At 42.5% G+C, this 18,956-nt stretch overlaps 1 protein-coding gene across 3 annotated transcripts in view; it reads right to left on the bottom strand.

The window, feature by feature from the left end:
* Window positions 1–18,956, bottom strand: part of LOC143935893 (myosin light chain kinase, smooth muscle-like) — a 100,172-nt gene that overhangs the window by 49,397 nt on the left and 31,819 nt on the right. For 2 of the 3 annotated variants that reach the window (XM_077460065.1, XM_077460068.1), the window contains exons 3-5: window positions 14,209–14,376; window positions 9,889–10,002; window positions 3,109–3,258 (exon numbers count right to left, since the gene is read on the bottom strand). In XM_077460065.1, the coding sequence (XP_077316191.1) occupies window positions 3,109–3,258; window positions 9,889–10,002; window positions 14,209–14,376 (432 nt within the window). The remainder of the gene's footprint in view (window positions 1–3,108; window positions 3,259–9,888; window positions 10,003–14,208; window positions 14,377–18,956) is intronic. The other variant, XM_077460066.1, reaches the window with a different exon arrangement.

Genomic DNA, 18,956 nt, shown 5'->3' with positions numbered 1-18,956 from the left:
GATCTACATGATCTCACCCATGTTCTGTGCCATGTGACCTCCCTTTACACCCCTTATTTTGTACAACTTCTCTTTGAAATGTTTTGCCTCTGGGGTCAACAGTACAAAGGTGTGCATAGAGAACAGTGAGTGTTCACACACAATCTGACCGTCTTCAGGCACCGGTGCACATAAACATGAATGGCAGGTGTTTTGTGACCTGCCCAATATGCCCTCATGTTATGGAGATGAGGAGATGTTGTGTTCTGTAGTCCAGGAGGATAGTAGATATGTTGGGATGTATGGCTGTACTGTCTTAACTGTCCCCGATTTGGAACAAGTCCCTCTTTCCTTCTCATTTGCCCCTCATTTTGGACCGATTTATCTACCTGTATCATAAATACACTATTTTTCTACCAAAAAGGGTTTCATAGTGTAATGCTGCATACACACGATCGGAAATTCGGCCAGCAAAAGATTGAGAGCAGGTTCTCTTTCGGTCGGAAAAAGGTCAGACAGGAAATTCCGACACGCAAAATTCCTACGCATGCTCTGAAACAATTCAATGCATGCTCGGAAGCATTGAACTTAATTTTCTCGGCTCGTCGTAGTGTTGTACATCACCGCGTTCTTGACGGTCAAAAGTTCTGAGAACTTTTGCGTGACCGTGTGTATGCAAGACAAGCTTGAGTGGAATTCCGTCGGAAAAAAAGCATCCCAGTTTTTTCCCCTGACAGAAAATCCAATTGTGTGTACAGGGCATTAAACCTTTGTCCAAGTTCTAAATTGCTGCATTTGTACATTTCAAAAGCCAATATAAAAAAAGGAATAGTAGTGGTTATAAAAAAGAAAGAAGAAGAAAGTGTAGGTTTAACCAATCGTTTTTGCATATGAATTCTCCTTGTAAGGGGGCCTTCTAAGAATACATACTTTTTTTAATAAAAAGGTCCTTCATTCCCATCTCAGAAAGTTGTGAGGTATGGGTACAGCTCATATGGGCTGGTCATCAATTTCACCGCTCACATATACATACATACACAGTGGTTCTCTTGTGCTGGATCACGTACTTAGCACCCCTTAGGGACACCCTCGAAAAGCGTCATCTGCTTTTGGACTACACATCCCACCACTGTAACTGGCCAGCTGATCTTGCTGGATGATGCAATTGACGGACTGTACATTACATGCTTGACTTTATATCCTCGTTTGAGTACAGAATTTTTAGCCTTTATACAGTAAAGCGTTACAAGGCTTGTGCGCCCTCTGTCTTTTTCTTTTTAGAATTTGACTAGTGAAGATTCTCTTATACCATTCTTTTCAGCTTACTGCACAGCCATCTCTTTAGCTCAGGAGTTTGACTTTTTTCCCTGTACTAACCGTTTGATCGCCCCCAATTTTAATCCCTTCCAAGCCAGTGTCATTAGTACAGTCACAGTGCATATTCTTTTAGCACTGAACACAGTTTGTAGTCACTACAACTTTTACGCAAACCAATGTACGCTTATTGGGAGGTTTTTTTTGTTTTTTGTTTTTTTAAACAAGCAAAAAAAAAAAAAATATATATATATATATATATATATATATATATATATATATATATATATATATATATATATATATATATATATATATATATATATATATATATATATATATATATTTTTTTTTTTTTACTGGATATGTTTTATAGCAGGAAATAAAAAATAGTTTCTCCAAATTGTCACTTATTTATAGAGAAAAAATTAAATAAAAAATAAAATACGCAGTGGTGATCAGATACCACCAAAAAGAAAAGTTCCATTTGTGGAAAACAAAAAAAGAAAATAAATCTAAGATGCAATTTTATTTGGGTACAGCGCCACAGCATGACCGTGCAATTGTCAGTTAAAGCAACGCAGTGATGCATAGCAAAAACTTGCCTGGTCATGAAGGGGGTGGGGGTAAATAAAGGGGTCCATGCCATAAGGCGAGAGTGATTAGTTAGACCGGAGGTGGAGGGAATGTCACACTACTGTGGAAAAAAATAAATATAAATAATAATTACATCAGTGCTACAGTTTGAATTTATAACGTATTCGTGTGAACTGTGAAGTTAAGTCATGGACTGTGTCGGGTGATTGTATATAGCGTATACCACATTTACCACTGACTAATGCAGAGTTGCAAGGAAATCGGGTAAAAATAGTTGGATCTGTATGTGCGTTATAATTAATTGAAATTAGACGATAAAAAAAAAAAAAACACAACACACAACACAATAACAAAATAAAACACATACATACGTGTGTATGTATATATACAAGTTATTTTGTTATAATCGTGTTGTGTGTGTTTGTTTTTTTTATCGACTAATTTCGATTAATTATAACGCACATCCAGATCCAACTATTTTTACCGGATTTCCTTGCATTGCAACTCTGCATTAGTCAGTGGTAAATATGGTATACGCTATATACAATCACCCGACACAGTGTATGTATATGCAACAAAAATGAAATTTTTCGTGAGATACTTCCCAATAGCAACACGTCTAAAGGGATGCAGTCCCTGACAATTTCCTCATTAGAACCCTGCAGGTGCAGCAGCTGATTATGATGAAACACTCCCATTAGATTCATATTCCACATGGACACAGACACAAACACAGGGATTTCTTCAGAGCAAAAAGGTGGGACTCTGCAACAAAGTTTGTTTAAATCCTTGTAATGTACACTGATCATCCAGAGGGGGGGAAGGTTATTTTCTCAACAGTAGAGTTACACTGTAAGAACCGAAGAAGAACTGGTAAACCTAAACAGGAGCTTACTTGCATTTTTTTTTTTTTAAAGAGACGAAACATAAGGAAAGGTGTATATATTACAGAAATGGGTTTACTAGCAAGCCAGTTTTGGGTAATGTCTGCACAACTCAGAGGCTTGAGGTATTTTCCCCTGCCCGATTCCATGACTTACATTGTACCAAGGCATTGCCATTGAGGCACGGTTTGCAATAATAGCCAACGATCAGGCATGAGGAAGTGATTATGTATATTTAGCGATCAACCACAGGCAAAGTTAGCGGTCCCAACTAAACCTCAACTTTAGTTAAGTCCAGACGTTTAATATGATCCCTCCATACATCGGTGCTCACCTTGTACAGGGCTGGTGTAGTTGGCCTTGGAGTCAGAGGGTGCAGGCGGTGACAGACAGATGCTGCTCTTCTTGTGGGGCGATGCCAGTATAGTGGATGGTGCCCTCTTCCCTTCTCTCCTCTCCCAGTATGACGACTTTATCTCCCTGCCTAATTGGATAGGAAACAGTCACTTCCTGTACAATTTCAGCCCACAGCAACAGAATTTCACAGAATGCTGCTTACTAGACATGTAGAAGAAATGACCAGTAAGCCAATTCTATCCATAACATACCAAGTAGTACAGATGCACAAAATCTACTACTACATATGATTATAGTCAAAGGATGTGAAAAAAAAAAAAAATTTGCTGCTTTCTTTCCCTGAATTCAGCCTTTTAATCTTTCTCATAAGCCAGTGGACGACAACACTGAAGAAATGACACTTTGTTATAATGTAAAGTAGTGAGTGTGCAGCTTGTATAACAGTGTAAATTAGCTGTCCCCTCAAAATAACTCAACACACAGCCATTAAATGTCTAAACCACTGGCAACAAAAGTGGGTACATTCCCTAAGTGAAAATGTCCAAATTGGACCCAATTAGCCATTTTCCCTCCCCGGTGTCATGTAACTTGTTAGTGTTACAAGGTCTCGGGCAGAAATGGGGAGCAGGTGTGTTTAATTTGGGGTTATCGATCTCGCTCATACGGGTCACTGGAAGTTCAAAATGGTACCTCATGGCAAAGAACTCTGAGGATCTGAAAAAAAAAAAAAAAAAAAAAAGAAAAGAATTGTTGCTCTACATAAAGATGGCCTACGCTATAAGAAGATTATCAAGACCCTGAAACTGAGCTGCAGCACGGCGGCAAAGACCATACAGCGGTTTAACAGGACAGGTTCCACTCAGAACAGGCCTCACCATGGTCAACCAAAGAAGTTGAGTGCACATGCTCAGCGTCATATCCAGAGGTCGTCTTTGGGAAATAGACATATGAGTGTTGTCAGCATTACTGCAGGGGTTGAAGGAGTGGGGGGGTCAGCCTGTCAGTGCTCAGACCATACGCTGCATCAAATTGGTCTGAATGGCTGTCGTCCCAGAAGGAAGCCTCTTCTAAAGATGATGCACAAGAAAGCCTGCAAACAGTTTGCTGAAGACAAGCAGACTAAGGACATGGATTACTGGAACCATGTCCTGTGATCTGATGAGACCAAAATGAACTTATTTAGTTCAGATGGTATCAAGTGTGTGTCGCGGCAACCAGGTGAGGAGCACAAAGACAAGTGTGTCTTGCCTATAGTCAAGCATAGTGGTGGGGGTGTCATGTTCTGGGGCTGCACGAGTGCTGCCGGCACTAGGGAGCTACAGTTCATTGAGGGAACCATGAATGCCAACATCTACTGTGACATACTGAAGCAGAGCATGATCACCTGCCTTGCTAAAGAAACTGAGGATAAAGGTGATGGACTGGCCAAGCATGTCTCCAGACCTAAACCCTATTGAGCGTCTGTGGGGTATCCTCAAATGGAAGGTGGAGGAGCGCAAGGTCGCCAACATCCACCAGCTCCGTGATGTCATCATGGAGGAGTGGAAGAGGACTCCAGTGGCAACCTGTGAAGCTCTGGTGAACTCCATGCCCAAGAGGGTTAAAGTAGTGCCAGAAAATAATGGTGGTCACACAAAATATTGACACTTTGGTCCCAATTTAGACATTTTCACTTAGGGGTGTACTCACTTTTGTTGCCAGTGATTTAGACATTAACCAGTTCCCGACCGGCACACGCCGATGTACGTTGGCAGAATGGCATGGGCAGGCATATTGGCGTTCAGGTACGTCCAATCTTTATTGCCGCCCTGCCATCGCTCGCATGCCGGTTGGGACCCCCGTGAGTCCGGTCGCGGATCCCATGGACTATTGCCGCGGGCATACCCACGATCATGTCACAGGGCGGCTGAACGGAGAAATGCTGTTGTAAAAAACATTTCCCCGTTCTGCCTAGCAACTAGTGATGCCGATCTCTGCTCCATGTGATTGGAGCAGAGATCAGCGTTCACTAAAATGAAAGCCCAGCCCCCAACAGTTAGTAACACACCCCTAGGAACACTTAACCCCTACACTGCCACCCACTGGTTAACCCCTTCACTGCCAGTGTCATTTACACAGGAATCACTGCATTTATATAGCAGAGATTGCTGTATAAATGACAATGGTCCCAAAAATGTGTCAAAAATGTCCGATGTGTCCGCCATAATGTCGCAGTCACAATAAAAAAATAAAATAAAAATAAAAATCGCTGATAGCCGCCATTACTAGTAAAAAAAATTAAAAATAAAAAAAAAATGCCATAAAACTATCCCCTATTTTGTAGACTCTAACTTTTTTTTATTTTGTAGACTCTAACTTTTTTATTTAATATAACAAAAAGTAAAAAAAAAAAAAAAAATCGTTTTTTTCAAAATTGTCGCTCTATTTTTGTTTATAGTGCAAAAAATAAAAACCGCAGGGGTGATCAAATACCACCAAAAGAAAGCTCTATTTGTGGGAAAAAAAGGACACCAAATTTTGTTTGGGAGCCACGTCGCACGACCGCGCAATTGTCAGTAAAAGCGACGCAGTGCCGAATCGCAAAAAGTGGTCTGGTCTGAAAGTGGTTAATGGCTGTGTGTTGAGTTATTTTGAGGGGACAGCAAATTTACACTGTTATCCCAGCTGTACACTCACTACTTTACATTGTAACAAAGTGTCTTTTCAGTGTTGTCACATGAAAATATAGAATAAAATATTTACAAAAATATGGAGGGGCGTACTCACTTGAGATTGTATGTAAAAATAAAATTCTGATCACTTATTGCTGTCAGACGGAATGTATACATCCCTTGCAAGAGTAATAGGCATGTGACAGGTACTCTTTTAAGACCCCAAATCCCTCTTTTGCACTTAAAAGCATTCAGATAACCAATTTTAGCCGTTTTGAATATGGTCATTTTTCTAATGTGGCACCTTTAAGTCTTCTGTAACCCGGAAGTGATGTCGTGACAAAATCGCTTCTGGGTTACAGCTTCGTTCGGGTCTCCAGCCAGCGGACGTGCCGGCTGGTCGCTGAGGCCTCCTGGTGGGACGGGAGAGCACGGAAGAGCAGCAGAAGGCAGACTTGGGATATCCCGCTGCTGTTATCCCAAGAAATCCGACCGGATTAAAATGTCTGTGGGCCGGGTGCACACGAATTTATCACATGCATTGGTGGACCAAAAATTTTGCAGCGGTGGGCTGTAGGTTGCCAACCCCTGGTTTAAACCAGCCTGTCAAAAAAAAAAAAAAATATATATATATATATATATATAATATAAATTTTTTTTTACTTATTAACTGTCCCTCCATTTTAACCCTCAACTTACCCACTTAAATAAGCCTTAATTACCTCCTTATTCTCCTTCATTTAATTATTTTCCTACTTTTTTTTACTTCCATTTTATAAATTATTAAAAATTATATATAAAAAGTTTGCTTCAATCATTAATATTTTTAGACCTTTAACATATTTACATATTTCACATTGGAAAAAATAAAAAAATATATACACATTTAGACCTCATGCCCACTGATGTTTACAGGCACTTCTTTTGAGCATTTTTTGCAGCTTAAAAATGCCTTTCCATGTTAGCCTATGGCCTCATTCCCACCATGGCTTTTTTGAGCTGTAAGGGGCATAGGCGTGTTTAAGCTCCCCAAAAAAATAAAAATAAAATAAATAAAAAAAAAAAACAGGACCAGCAAGTTCTGAGGCTCCAGCGCTAGAGCTATAAAAACGCCAGTAAAAAAGGTGTTCAACGTGATTTAAAAACGGGGCTTATACAGTGTTAAGCGTTTCTCTGTCTCTGTTCAAAATCACTGGTTCCCTATGGGAACCCATTGATTTGAATAGAAGACTCACCAGAAGTTGGATCAAGATGATCTGACTTGTGTGCTGAGAATCTTGAAGGGGAACCCCCCGACAAAATTTTGCATGAGGTTCCTTCCCCATAACATGGTATTGGTGCATAGTTAAAATATACTATACAACATCTGAGGGAGGGCGTTAAGCACTTTGCCCGAAACGGTTGCATTTTGGAAGAGAACATGACTTAACATTTTTATGGACTGGCAAGTGACTTCAGACAGGAGGATTATTTACTACAACAACCCCCCCCCTCCCAAAGGGCAAAAAGGTGGTAACCAGTAAGTATGAGCCGAACACTCCCCGGTTCGGTTCACACCAGAACCTTCGAACGGACCAAAAATTCGTACAAACTTTTTCTATGGGACTCGAACGTTGGAAATCAAAAGTGCTAAATTTAAAGGCTAATATGCAAGATATGCAACAGACAACACCAGCAATAAGGGGCATCTTCAGGTATATACTGTGCTGGAGGTACACAACACCCACTAACTCCTGCAGATGCCTGAGAAAAGAACACTGTCCCTGCCCATCTTGCTCTTTCCCTGCATGCAGGAACACACTACATAAGGCCGCTGCGCTGGCGGCCTTATATAGTGTAGGGCGTGTACTAAACCCCCTGAGCTATAATTGGACACAGGCATCCTGCCTGTGGCCAATTATGGCTCTCCTCACTGCCGGCGCTGTGATTGGCCACGCATGCGGGGGTCACAGTGCATGCTTGGCCAATCATGAGCCAGCAATGCACTGCAACGGCGTGGTGCACCGTGGGCCGTTCTTGCCACACGAATTTGATGAGAACAGTCCACAAAGTTCTAAATTCGCTGAACAGACGAACGGACGATGTTCGAGTCGAACACCGAGCTCATCCCTAGTGACCAGGCTGTATAGTCTGCCTACAATAGAGAAAAATCAGGTCACCAACATCACTCAGGGTTCTGCACCTCTCAGACTGTATGGACAGGGATACTCAATCCTTTTTGCAAGTAAGACTTCCCATAGGTTGATGGTGTTGCAAATTCTGTAGCGAGTTTGCTTTGGGTGATTTTGAAACCTGTGTAGCACAAGGGAGACTCCTCTTGCAGATTAGTGGACACCATAGATTTTAAATATACATACATTTACAGTATATATGGAAAGTATTCATAGCGCTTCACCCTTTCCACATAATGTTGTAGCCATATTGTAACATAATAAAAATTGATTCAATTCATTATTTTCCTCAAAATTCTACAAACAATACCCCATAATGACAACGTGAAAGAAGTTTGAACTCTGCAAATGTATAAATAAAAATAAAAAAAATAGTCCCATGTGCATAAAATACACACAGCCTTTGCCATGACACTCAAAATAGAGCTCAGGTGCATCCTGTTTCCACCTGTTGTAAACTCAGTTGATTGGACAGGATTTGGAAAGACACACATTTGTCTATATAAAAGGTCCCACAGTTAACAGTGCATGTCAGAGCACAAACCAAGTCAAAGTCCAAGGAATTTTCTGCAGACCTCCGAGACAGGATTAAATGGAGGCACAGATCTGGGGAAGGGTACAGAAAATTTTCTGCAGCAATGAGCACAGTGGCCGCCATCATCCATAAATGGAAAGAGTTGGGAACCACCATGACTCTTTCTAGAGTGGGCCGTCTGGCCAAAAACAGAGCGATCCTGGGGGGGGGGGCCCTTAGTCAAGGAGGTGACCAAGAACTCAATGGTCACTGACAGAGCTCCAGCGTTTCTCTGTGGAGAGAGCAGAAACTTCCAGAAGAAAAAAAATCTCTGCAGCACTGTACCAATCAGGCCTGTATGGTAGAGTGGGCAGACGGAAGCCACTACTTAGTAAGAGGCACATGACAGGTCAAGTTTGCCAAAAGGCACCTTTAGGACTCAGACCACGAGAAACAAAATTCTCTGGTCTGATGAAACAAGGATTGAAATGTTGGCCTTAATGGCAAACACCATGTCTGGAGGAAAGCCAGCACCGCACATCACCTGTCCAATACCATCCCTACAGTGAAGCATGTGGTGGCAGCATCATGCTGTGGGGATGTTTTTCAGTGGCAGGAACTGGGAGACTAGTCAGGATTGGGGGAAAGATGAATGCAGTACAGAGACATCCTTGATGAAAACCTGCGCTAGACCAAGACTGGGGTGAAGGATCATCTTCCAACAGAACAATGACCCTAAGCACACAGCCAAGATAACAAAAAGGAGTGGCTAGGGGACAACTCTCTGATGGTCCTTGAATGACCCAGCCAGAGGCCAGACCGTACACAGATGCTCCCCATCCAACCTGATGACGTTTGGAGAGGTCCTGCAAGGAAGAATGGGAGAAACTGCACAAAAATAGGTAGGCCTATTGTAGCATCATACTCCAAAAGGCTTGGGGCTGCAACTGGTGCCAAAGGTGCTTCAAAGGCTGTGAATACTTATGTACATGGGGATTTTTTTTGTTTTTTTAATAAAATTTGCAAAGATTTCAAACAAACTTCTTTCACGTTGTCCTTATGGAGTGCGGTTTGTAGAATTTTGAGGAAAGTAACAGGTTTAATCCATTTTGGAATAAGGCTGTAACACAAGAAAAAGTGACGTGCTGTGAATACTTTCCAGATGCACTATATACAAACACACACACACTAGCAACTGGACCGTTGCTCCCAGAGGAACACCTGAATGGTCAGGTTAGAAAACCTGTCTTTGTTGCTATATTCCTTGTTGTGGTAGCGCAGCACCATAATCCTCCAAACCACAGGTACAGTCATACATATTCATTCTGGCCTTCAGGTTACTCTGCGACACCAAGTTGAAGTACAAAAAAAAAAAAAAAAAAAAAAAAAAAAAAAAAAAAAAAAAGGGGAGAAGCTCTTACCTGTAGCAGATGAGGCTTTAACCCCTTCAGTCGTTGGGGTCTGGTGGTTACAATCAGGTGAACCAAACTCCAGCAATGCAGGAAGCCGTCCCTCCCTGACCGGTCTCTTGTTGGCTGAAAAGAAAAGTTCAGAGGTCAGGTCCTGGACCTTCCAGAAATACTGAATCATTCATCTCTGGCTGTAATAGTCAGGGATCGCGAGACACATTTGAAATGATTTTGCTCGCAGTCAAACAATTCCATTACCTGGGGGCAGATATCTGTGTAATGAGTGCAGAGGAGGGAGCAGGCCTGCCTTAACAAATTATAGAGTAAAGAATCTGTAACATGAGTGACGAGGTGGGGCCACGGAATGTATAGAGAACGTGTTCTACACAGGAGTATAATAAGAGCGTCATTCTGTACTGAGTACATCTAATAATAATAATAATAATAATAATAAATAATAATACCCACAGGTAGTCACGGTTTACACCGATGATTTCATTGCGGCTTGCCACTTCATTTAACAGAAATCTATGCAAGTCACAATTAAAGCGTCGCAATGTAGTGCAGGGACAATTTTTCATAATCTGAGTCGCAGCAATAGAAATGGTTCCATTACTGAAAATAGGCTGTGACTTGTCATGCAATTTGGAACGGTCAGGTACTAAATGAAAAGGACAAAATAAAATAGTTTTAATAAAAGAGGAGTTTGTTTTTTGTTTTTAACCAATAAATGCGTTTGCGGGCCCATTCACACCTTTGACCACTGCCTTGCTAAAGAAGCTGAGGGTAAAGGTGATGGATTGGCCAAGCATGTCTTGAGACCTAAACCCTATTGAGCATCTATGGGGAATGCTCAAACGGAAGGTGGAAGGGTGGAGCAGCGCAAGGTCTCTAATATCCACCAGCTCCGTGATGTCATTATGGAGGAGTGGAAGAGGACTCCAGTGGCAACCTGTGAAGCTCTAGTGAACTCCATGCCCATAAAAAAGGTGGGCACACAAAATATTGACACTATAGGCCCAATTTGCACATTTTCACTTAGGGGTGTACACACTTTTGTTGCCAGCAGTTTAGACATTAAATGGCTGTGTGTTGAGTTATTTTGAGGGAACAGAAAATTTACACTGTTATACAAGCTGTACACTTACTACTTTACATTGTAGCAAAGTGTCATTTCTTCAGTGTTACACTGTGTAGCGATACCACAGCACCCACTCTATAGCATTAACACACGAAAGCTAGTAAAACTGCTCCAGTTTACTGTGTTGGCACTGGGCCTGACTATTAACAAAATAAAAATATTCAAACACATAAAAAGCACTTTGCCTACTCAGGCACACTCACTAGATCATATACCAGTGCAAAGTTGGCAATTAATCACTTGCTTACTGGGCACCTATGTCCCCTTCTTGCCCAGGCCAATTTTCAGCACCGTCGCATGGCCATGCATCACTGTATCCATACAATTTTTTTTTTATAATTTTTCACACAAATAGAGCTTTCTTTTGGTGGCATTTAATTAGCACCGTTTTTATTTATTTTTTGCTAAATGAAAAAAAAAAAAAAAATAATAAATTACCAAAAACATTCCCCTCCCCCCCTTTTTTTCCAAAAACACCTTTTCATAGTGTGCTATAAAATTTTCCACCTTGACTGATGTGCGCTGATGAGGCTGCACTGATGGGCAGCACTGGTGGGCACTGTTGTGACTGCACTGATAATAAGTGCCGTTGTCTTTAACACAAGCCGGTTATCGTGTCTCTCTCTCTGCAGGTTGTCAGCAGGAAGAAAAGTGGATAACAGGCTTGTGTTTACTTCAGTGATCAGCTGTCATTGGACACAGCTGATCATGTGGTAAAGGGCCGCTGTGCTTGGCTCTTTGCCCCGATCACAGTACATGGGCAGCGCGATCACAGGATACCTTCCCGACAAACTGTAGCCGCCTTTCGGCTATATCGCAGGCAGAAAGTGGTTAAAATGAAAAGATCACCAAATGCAGACAGCTGAACTGAAAGCAAAAGCACTAATCTTTGTTCAACAAGCCACTAATCTCCCTATTTACCATGAAATGGGGGTAAACAAAGGCAGACATGTTTGATAGTCTAATCCTTCTAGTTTAGAATAGGCTGCTAGGTAAACTAAAATTTAGTTAGCTCCTATATAAACAGGGGCTGATTTCTTGGGGCCGTTCAGCGTCCCATAGGCCGCTGTTGTACTACTCCCCATTTTCTAGAAGAACAGTGGGAGGGAGTGCAGGACAGGCAGCCCGATTATTAATGGAACTCTGGCCAAAGGGAGGTGTGCCCAGAATGTGGAGGGAGAGCCCATAAATATTCTGAGTCCTGCCAGCCAAGCTGCAGAGTTCCTGGGTGCAGTCCTGCAGAAAAAGACCCCACATTTAGGGGGCTTCGTCCCTGGAGCAGAGCCAGCGAAGAAGCCAGGAAGAGGAGGTCTTTGAAGAGATTGAAGTTCCAGCTAGGCTAAGCTGGGGGGGGCCTACCAAAAGAACTGTATCCAGAGACTAAGCAGAGCCAGAAGGGAGTTGGTGGGAGGAAGCCCAACCATGCTGGGACTGAGTGAGTAACTGATCCTGCTATACAGAGAAGTGATTATCCAAGTTACTGTTCCAAGAAACACACCCCCTCCCCCCCCAAAAAAAAAAAAAAAAAAAAAAAAAAAAAAAAAAGCTGCATTTGGAGGAAACCGGACAAAAATTCCCAGCGATTCCTGCAGGGGTAGTGCTCATAGGTGTGCGTTACCTATTGCATTAGGGCATGCCCACCAAAGCCTAAAGCTGCTGAGAATGGTGGGTGTGGCCAGATTGCGTTTACAGTGGGAGGGGCTTAAAACAAAGCCTATCTGTACCCACAAAATATCCTCCCTCCCCATAGGGTGCTTTCACACCGATGTGGTGCAGTTTTCCCTCACCATGGGTGCACTGCAGTGTACCTGTGATTTGCATAGACTTATATTATGACTCACGGTTTTGGTGCGCTTTCTGAAACACAAACAAAATAAAATATAATAAAAAACACCACACACTGAAAAGCATGGTTTTGGTGCACTTTCAGAAAGCACATCAAAACCGTGGGGCATAATAGAAGTCTATAGCAAAGCTAACCTACATGAAAACTGCAGGCACACTGTGCTGCACCCATGATGTGGGAAAACCACACTGCATTAGTCTGAAATACAAGCCGACCGTTAATTACTGACCTCTGAAATTACTACTAGTGACCCTGGAACTCTGCTTCACTTAATACTGAGCCACTTGTGAGCTCTGCGTTAATACAGTAGATCAGAAGTCAAGGTCAAGTGGGGGCAGAGGTCAGTAGTGACTGGTTGACCTCTGCACTGTTTACTTCCAGTCTCCTCGCCCTTGTACTCAGGATACTGCAGCTCCAACTCCGTCCAGTAGAGAGGAGCCAAACTACAGCTACTCATAGCGCCACCCACTGTACTGTGAAGAGTCCCAGGAAGAACAGACATAAGTGAATCCTCTTTCTGCATCTCCCCTACAGCTGTGCTTGTTACAGGCAGCTACAGAGGAAACGCTGTTTATGCCAGGGAGTGGGCGGGTGCTAAGGACAGCATGGTGGGTAGGGACGAGGCTACGATTGGCCCACATTGGTTTTTAGCACCCACTCCCACTGGTACGTCGGCATTTAGCACCTGCCCCCTCTTGTAGAAAGCCACTCACTTAATCATGGCCTTGCCTCCCTACTCCCTGTGCCGGTGTTCTGTCAAAAACTTTCCGGCAATCGGATAGTGTCTGCCCCTACTGCGCAGGCGCAGCTCTTGCGCAGTACAGAGGAGACTCCGAAAGTGTCCGAAGAACGGCGCATGCGCACTGAGTCCAGGTGAAAGCCCCACCATCCAAGTGGACATACGGTTAGCATAGTAACAGGGCCCCTCGCGGGCTCTCCACGCTTCGGGCACGGCCTCGCTTTGCTCGGCTATTTTTATTCTAACCATGTCCACTTGGATGGTGGGGCTTGAACCTGGACTCACAGTGCAGGCGCTGTTCATTTTCGGAGACTTCCGCATGGATTGGCGGGACAAAGATTACATTGAAATGTCAGGATGGTCCCGCCCAATCCAGAGCACTTGGGCGGTATATGCACAGGGGGCGATTTATGCACTCCCTATAGTATTGCTAAAGAGTTAGTATATCTCTCTCTCCCTCCCCCCCCCCCCCCCCCATGCATCTACTGGACTTTTGGCCTGGCCCTGATAAAAAAAAAAAAAAAAAAGCTTTTAATGGATCTCCATGGACTATTAAACAAAGACATTTCACATAAAATGTAATCTTTTACACAATCCTCTGCTCACCATTAGAAGCATTAGTGAGGATAGGCACAGGGGACTCCACACGGCGTACACATAGGCCTCCTCCACTGTGCGGGCTGAGCTCAAACAGGACCGTGAGGTATCTATCGGATGTCTTTACCACTCGGAGGTTAGGTGGTTTCTCTCCTGTCACCTTTTCATCATCAACTGCTAAGAAAAAAAAAATAAAAAAAATATGGATATAATAAATGAACATTCCAGCAAGGTTTATGGATTTAGTTCCTGTATTTATACAGTGGCAGAATATCACAACACATCATACAGAGTACATGGAACTATTCAAATCAGTCTGGGATCCCTGATGGAGCTCAGGGTGTGGGCATGTGATATGGATCTTGTCGAGACCAATTTAGTCACATACCAGTTCACGCAAAAATAATATGTAGAGCACGCATTTTTTCATGCAAGCCAGGACCCAGAGATACAAGAATGCAACAACCGCTTCGCAAAATGCGGCATTACACTATGAACTAGGTAATAAAGTATTACTAAACCCAGGACCCTGCATTCACCATCTCTGATCTCCCGCAATGCATAGTAATGCAATTATTTTAGTAAATATAAACTACCAATACCTTTTCTCATCAGTATATAGCAGTTTTGTCGCTTCTAGCAGTGTCTGGTTAAAGCTTGTAGGAGGAGTTTTCATTCTCCTCCGATTGTCCTATGAGGCTGCAGGACCCCTGACCCTCTGTCTGGACAGTGCTGATTGCATGTGATCAATACAGAGCCACTCCCCCACGAAAAACACAAAACACAACTCTAGCAATAAAACACCAAACTGGGCATGTGCAAAGTGCTCCCAAGGCTCTGTTCGATTATCAGATATAGATTGGGGACTGTGGAAGAAGGGGGAGGATCAGAGAAGACAGCATCAAACTGCCTCTTTACACAATACAGAGGATTAACCACTTAGGTTCCACAGCAAGTTTAACAAGCATGCTTAACTGCATATACAGACTTTTACGGTTGTGGGTTTAGGAACACTAAGTGTAGTTAAATTCCCTATGGTTGTTGGTTTGCCTTACCTTGTAATGATGGGCCCATGTGTGTCTGCATTATCATGGCTGATTAATTCACCATGTATAGCTAGCCTGTCCCCATTTAGTAAACTGACAGGACAACATCTGGTTCCAGGTCATACTAGGTTGGATTTACTAAAAATTTAGAGTGACAAATCTGACACAGCCCTTCATGGAAACCAATCCGTTTATTCATTTTTATTTTTTTTGGTCAAAGCTTAATTGAACAAGCTGAAGTTAAAAGCCAATCGGCCACTATGTACAGCTGCACCTGATTTTGCACTCCAAACTTTCAGTAAATCAACCCCGCTGTGTCCGATGCAGGACTCATGTCTTCTGTGTTGCATTGCATGGTGAGCTCTCAGTAAAAATTTTCTGAGAGTTTGTGTCTCTGTCATATCCAATTACAGTTTAGCTCTCACCTGCAGAGCCCTAGACTGTAAGGCTTGCTTCACACCTATGCATTTTTAGTGCTTTTTGAATTTTCCAGATTTGCACTACAGTCCATTTACCATGGTTTCCTATGGAGCACGTTCTCTAGTGCAAATATGCATTTTTAGTGCTTTTTGCAGATTTGCACTACAGAACGTGCTCCATAGGAAACCATGGTAAATGGACTGTAGTGCAAATCTGGAAAATGCAAAAAGCACTAAAAATGCATAGGTGCGAATCCAGCCTAAAAAAAAAAAAAAAAAAATGGCCCAAATGTGTGGTCAGTAGAAGTGCCCATTGAATAAAAAGATGCTTCCAAGTGTAATCTTCAGGAAGGTTGGTCTAGTTTAGTGTACAGTACACATTTTAAATGGAATTTGGGAAACCGAATCCCGTTTTTGCAACCTCATCCTTTTTGCCATTGTTCACAACCCTAGAGCAGTGCAAGAATTTCTGGAAGACCCAGATGAGCACAGAGGGGGAGACCACGTGCCGACCCCCCCCATCGTGTAACTCTCCACATGTGCTACAATAGATTGCTTGACCCTACAAGTATCTAGCAAGCTTATGAAAAAGGGAGTACACACTTTTTGCCACACTTTTCACAGACAACTGAATACTACTCTAAAGCCTCGTACACACAATTGGATTTTTGGCAGAGAATTGTGTAATTGCCTAAAATCCGACCGTTAGTATGCTCCTTCAGACAACTGTTGTCCAACTTTCGGCCAACAAATGTTGGTTTAGCAGGCTAGTACATTTTCGGCAGACAACGGTCGGTTGTCAGATTTTCGTATCATGTGTGCACAAGTCCATCACACAAAAGTCCAAAGTACAAACAGGCATGCTCGAAATCAATGCTCACCAAACACGGCATAAGCAGAAGGTGCCGATCAAAGGCTGAAATTCCACATAGTACGTCACTACATTCGTGTTTGTTGGCCAACAATTGTGTGACCTTAGTATGCAAGACACAATCCAGGCACGTGCCCTTCGTCTGAGCGCTTTGCCAAAAATCCGATTGTGTATACTAGGCTTTAGAAGGATCTCTTGTGGTTTTTTTACCCCTCTTTCTCCTCTGCTCACCTGGAGAACCACTGACTCAGATTGTGGGATATGTAGTTTCTTCAAAGGAAATGTCAGTTCTCACACTATAGACAGGCATTTTTATAAATTTTTTTGGTTCGGGTTCCCCTGTGGGGGAATCCCATGCCATTTTTTATCAGTGAACTTTTATGTGCATTGCCGGGGACCGACAATTTATTATAGCCGAGAGTAGTTTTAAATGACTCTCCCCCCCCCCCCCCCCTTTAGAAATGTAATTTTGCTGTCAGACTGTTCTAAACACAGGAAACATGCGCCACTTTACAGGCATACTATAGACACCCCCCGGGTACAAAAGTTAAAGAAATATTACTTTTTTTATTATTTCACTTTAAGCATTAAAATCACTGCTCCCGAAAAAAAACAGTTTTTAAAACTTTTTGCATTGATACATGTCCCCTGGGGCAGGACCTGGGTCCCCAAACACTTTTTATGACAATAACTTGCATATAAGCCTTTAAAATTAGCACTTTAGATTTCTCCCATAGACTTTTAAAGGGTGTTCTGCAGCTTTTGAGTTTGCCGCGAACACCCCAAATTGTTCGCTATTCGGCATAACGGGCGAACTCATGTTCGACCCGAACATAAAGCCCATCTCCATACACTTTCTCAAAATTTTCAGCTCCCCTATGTACTTTTTTGCAAAAATATCCATGATTTCCTTTAAATCTATAGTCACTTAGTTTTCTTGTCCAAATCCACGTTTCCATGAGTAATGTCTTCTTCCTGATCAGACTGTAGGTCATGACACAGGAAGGAATTGACCAGCTGACCTCATTAGTACTCACCCTGCATCATCCACCCTCCCACTCACTGGGGCACTTTTTTTTTTTAATGAAATGCAAATCAGTTATCAACTCTCACACTAAATACACAATATACAATCAGATTGCATAGTGTATGGACAGAAACCCATTCATAACTCGGCATAGCAGGAATTCGCAATCCTACTTTTCTCATTTTAAGCAAGGTGTGGAGGTGTTGGAGCATTTTCACTCATCACACATAGGGCAGCCCTACACATAGCAAATCGCCCAAAAGCTTAAAATGTTTTTTTTTTTCCCCTTCTTTTGAGTGATCTTGGCGCGTTTTTTTTCACTGCCATTTTTGGTGCAACGCATTTCTGAAATGCAAGGAAACGCACATGTGAATGGAGCCTCGTTCTTGTGTTATCGCAATTTCAATTTCAGGCCCCATTCACATCTAGCATAGCGGGAGTGCACATTTTTGTCTTTTTTCCTGTGACACGCATAGGGCAGCCTGCCGATTTAAATTGGCTGCACTACATGTGGTTAATGGAACATTTTGGCATTTTGTGTTTTTACTGTGCGTTTTGTAGCATTTGCCCCTAGTTTTTTCACATGGCAAAATGTGTTTGCTTCTGTGTTTGGTGTGCCATTAACCACTTCCAGACAGCCGCACGCCGATAAACGTCCTAACTTTGAAAAGGGGAATATCGTTATGGCAGCAACTAGATTGCCATAACCCCGGTAACCTCTTCTTCGGCCGAAGGTCCAGTTTCTAATAGTGGTCTCTGTGGTGGATTTGCCACGAGATCACTTTTAAATCCGTGGCAGGAGAGGATCCCCCTCCCGCCGTGGCGGAGGGCTTGTGCGACTTGGAGACAAGTGAGGGGGGGAAGATGGCCCCCACCCATCCATAGGGCGGAAACGTCAAAACGTCACTTCTGCCATTAGGTATTATAAAGGGCAATTTTTAAATTGACAATTTTTTTTTTTTATTATTGCATTTTAGAGACTCCAGATCTCATATTTAAAGGAGGTCCTCTCATGCTCTTTTTTTTTTTTTTTTTTTTGGGACAATAAACAATAAATAAGAGCTCACGTGCAGAATCGAACGCATACGTGAGTAGCGCCCGTCTATGAAGACGGTGTTCAAAGGACATATTCATGGCATCGCCGTGATCGGTAGAGCGAGAGCAATAATTCTAGCCCTAGACCTCCTCTGCAACTCAATACATGCAACCTGTAGAATTTTTTTTAATCGCCGCCTATGGAGATTAAGGGTACAAGTTTGTCGCCATTCCACGAGCGGGCACAATTTTGAAGCGTGACATGTTGGGTATCAAATTTACTCGGCGTAACATTATCTTTCACAATAAGAAAATAAAAATAAATTATATGTAAATTTATTGGGCTAACTTTACTGTTT

The sequence above is a fragment of the Lithobates pipiens genome, unplaced genomic scaffold (assembly GCF_037356315.1).
Source record: "Lithobates pipiens isolate NorthernLeopardFrog02 unplaced genomic scaffold, aLitPip1_a1.2 Scaffold_28, whole genome shotgun sequence".
NCBI classification, from domain to species: Eukaryota; Metazoa; Chordata; class Amphibia; order Anura; family Ranidae; genus Lithobates; species Lithobates pipiens.
Note: the sequence above shows the minus strand (reverse complement) of the source record. Positions and strands in the feature narration are given on the sequence as shown.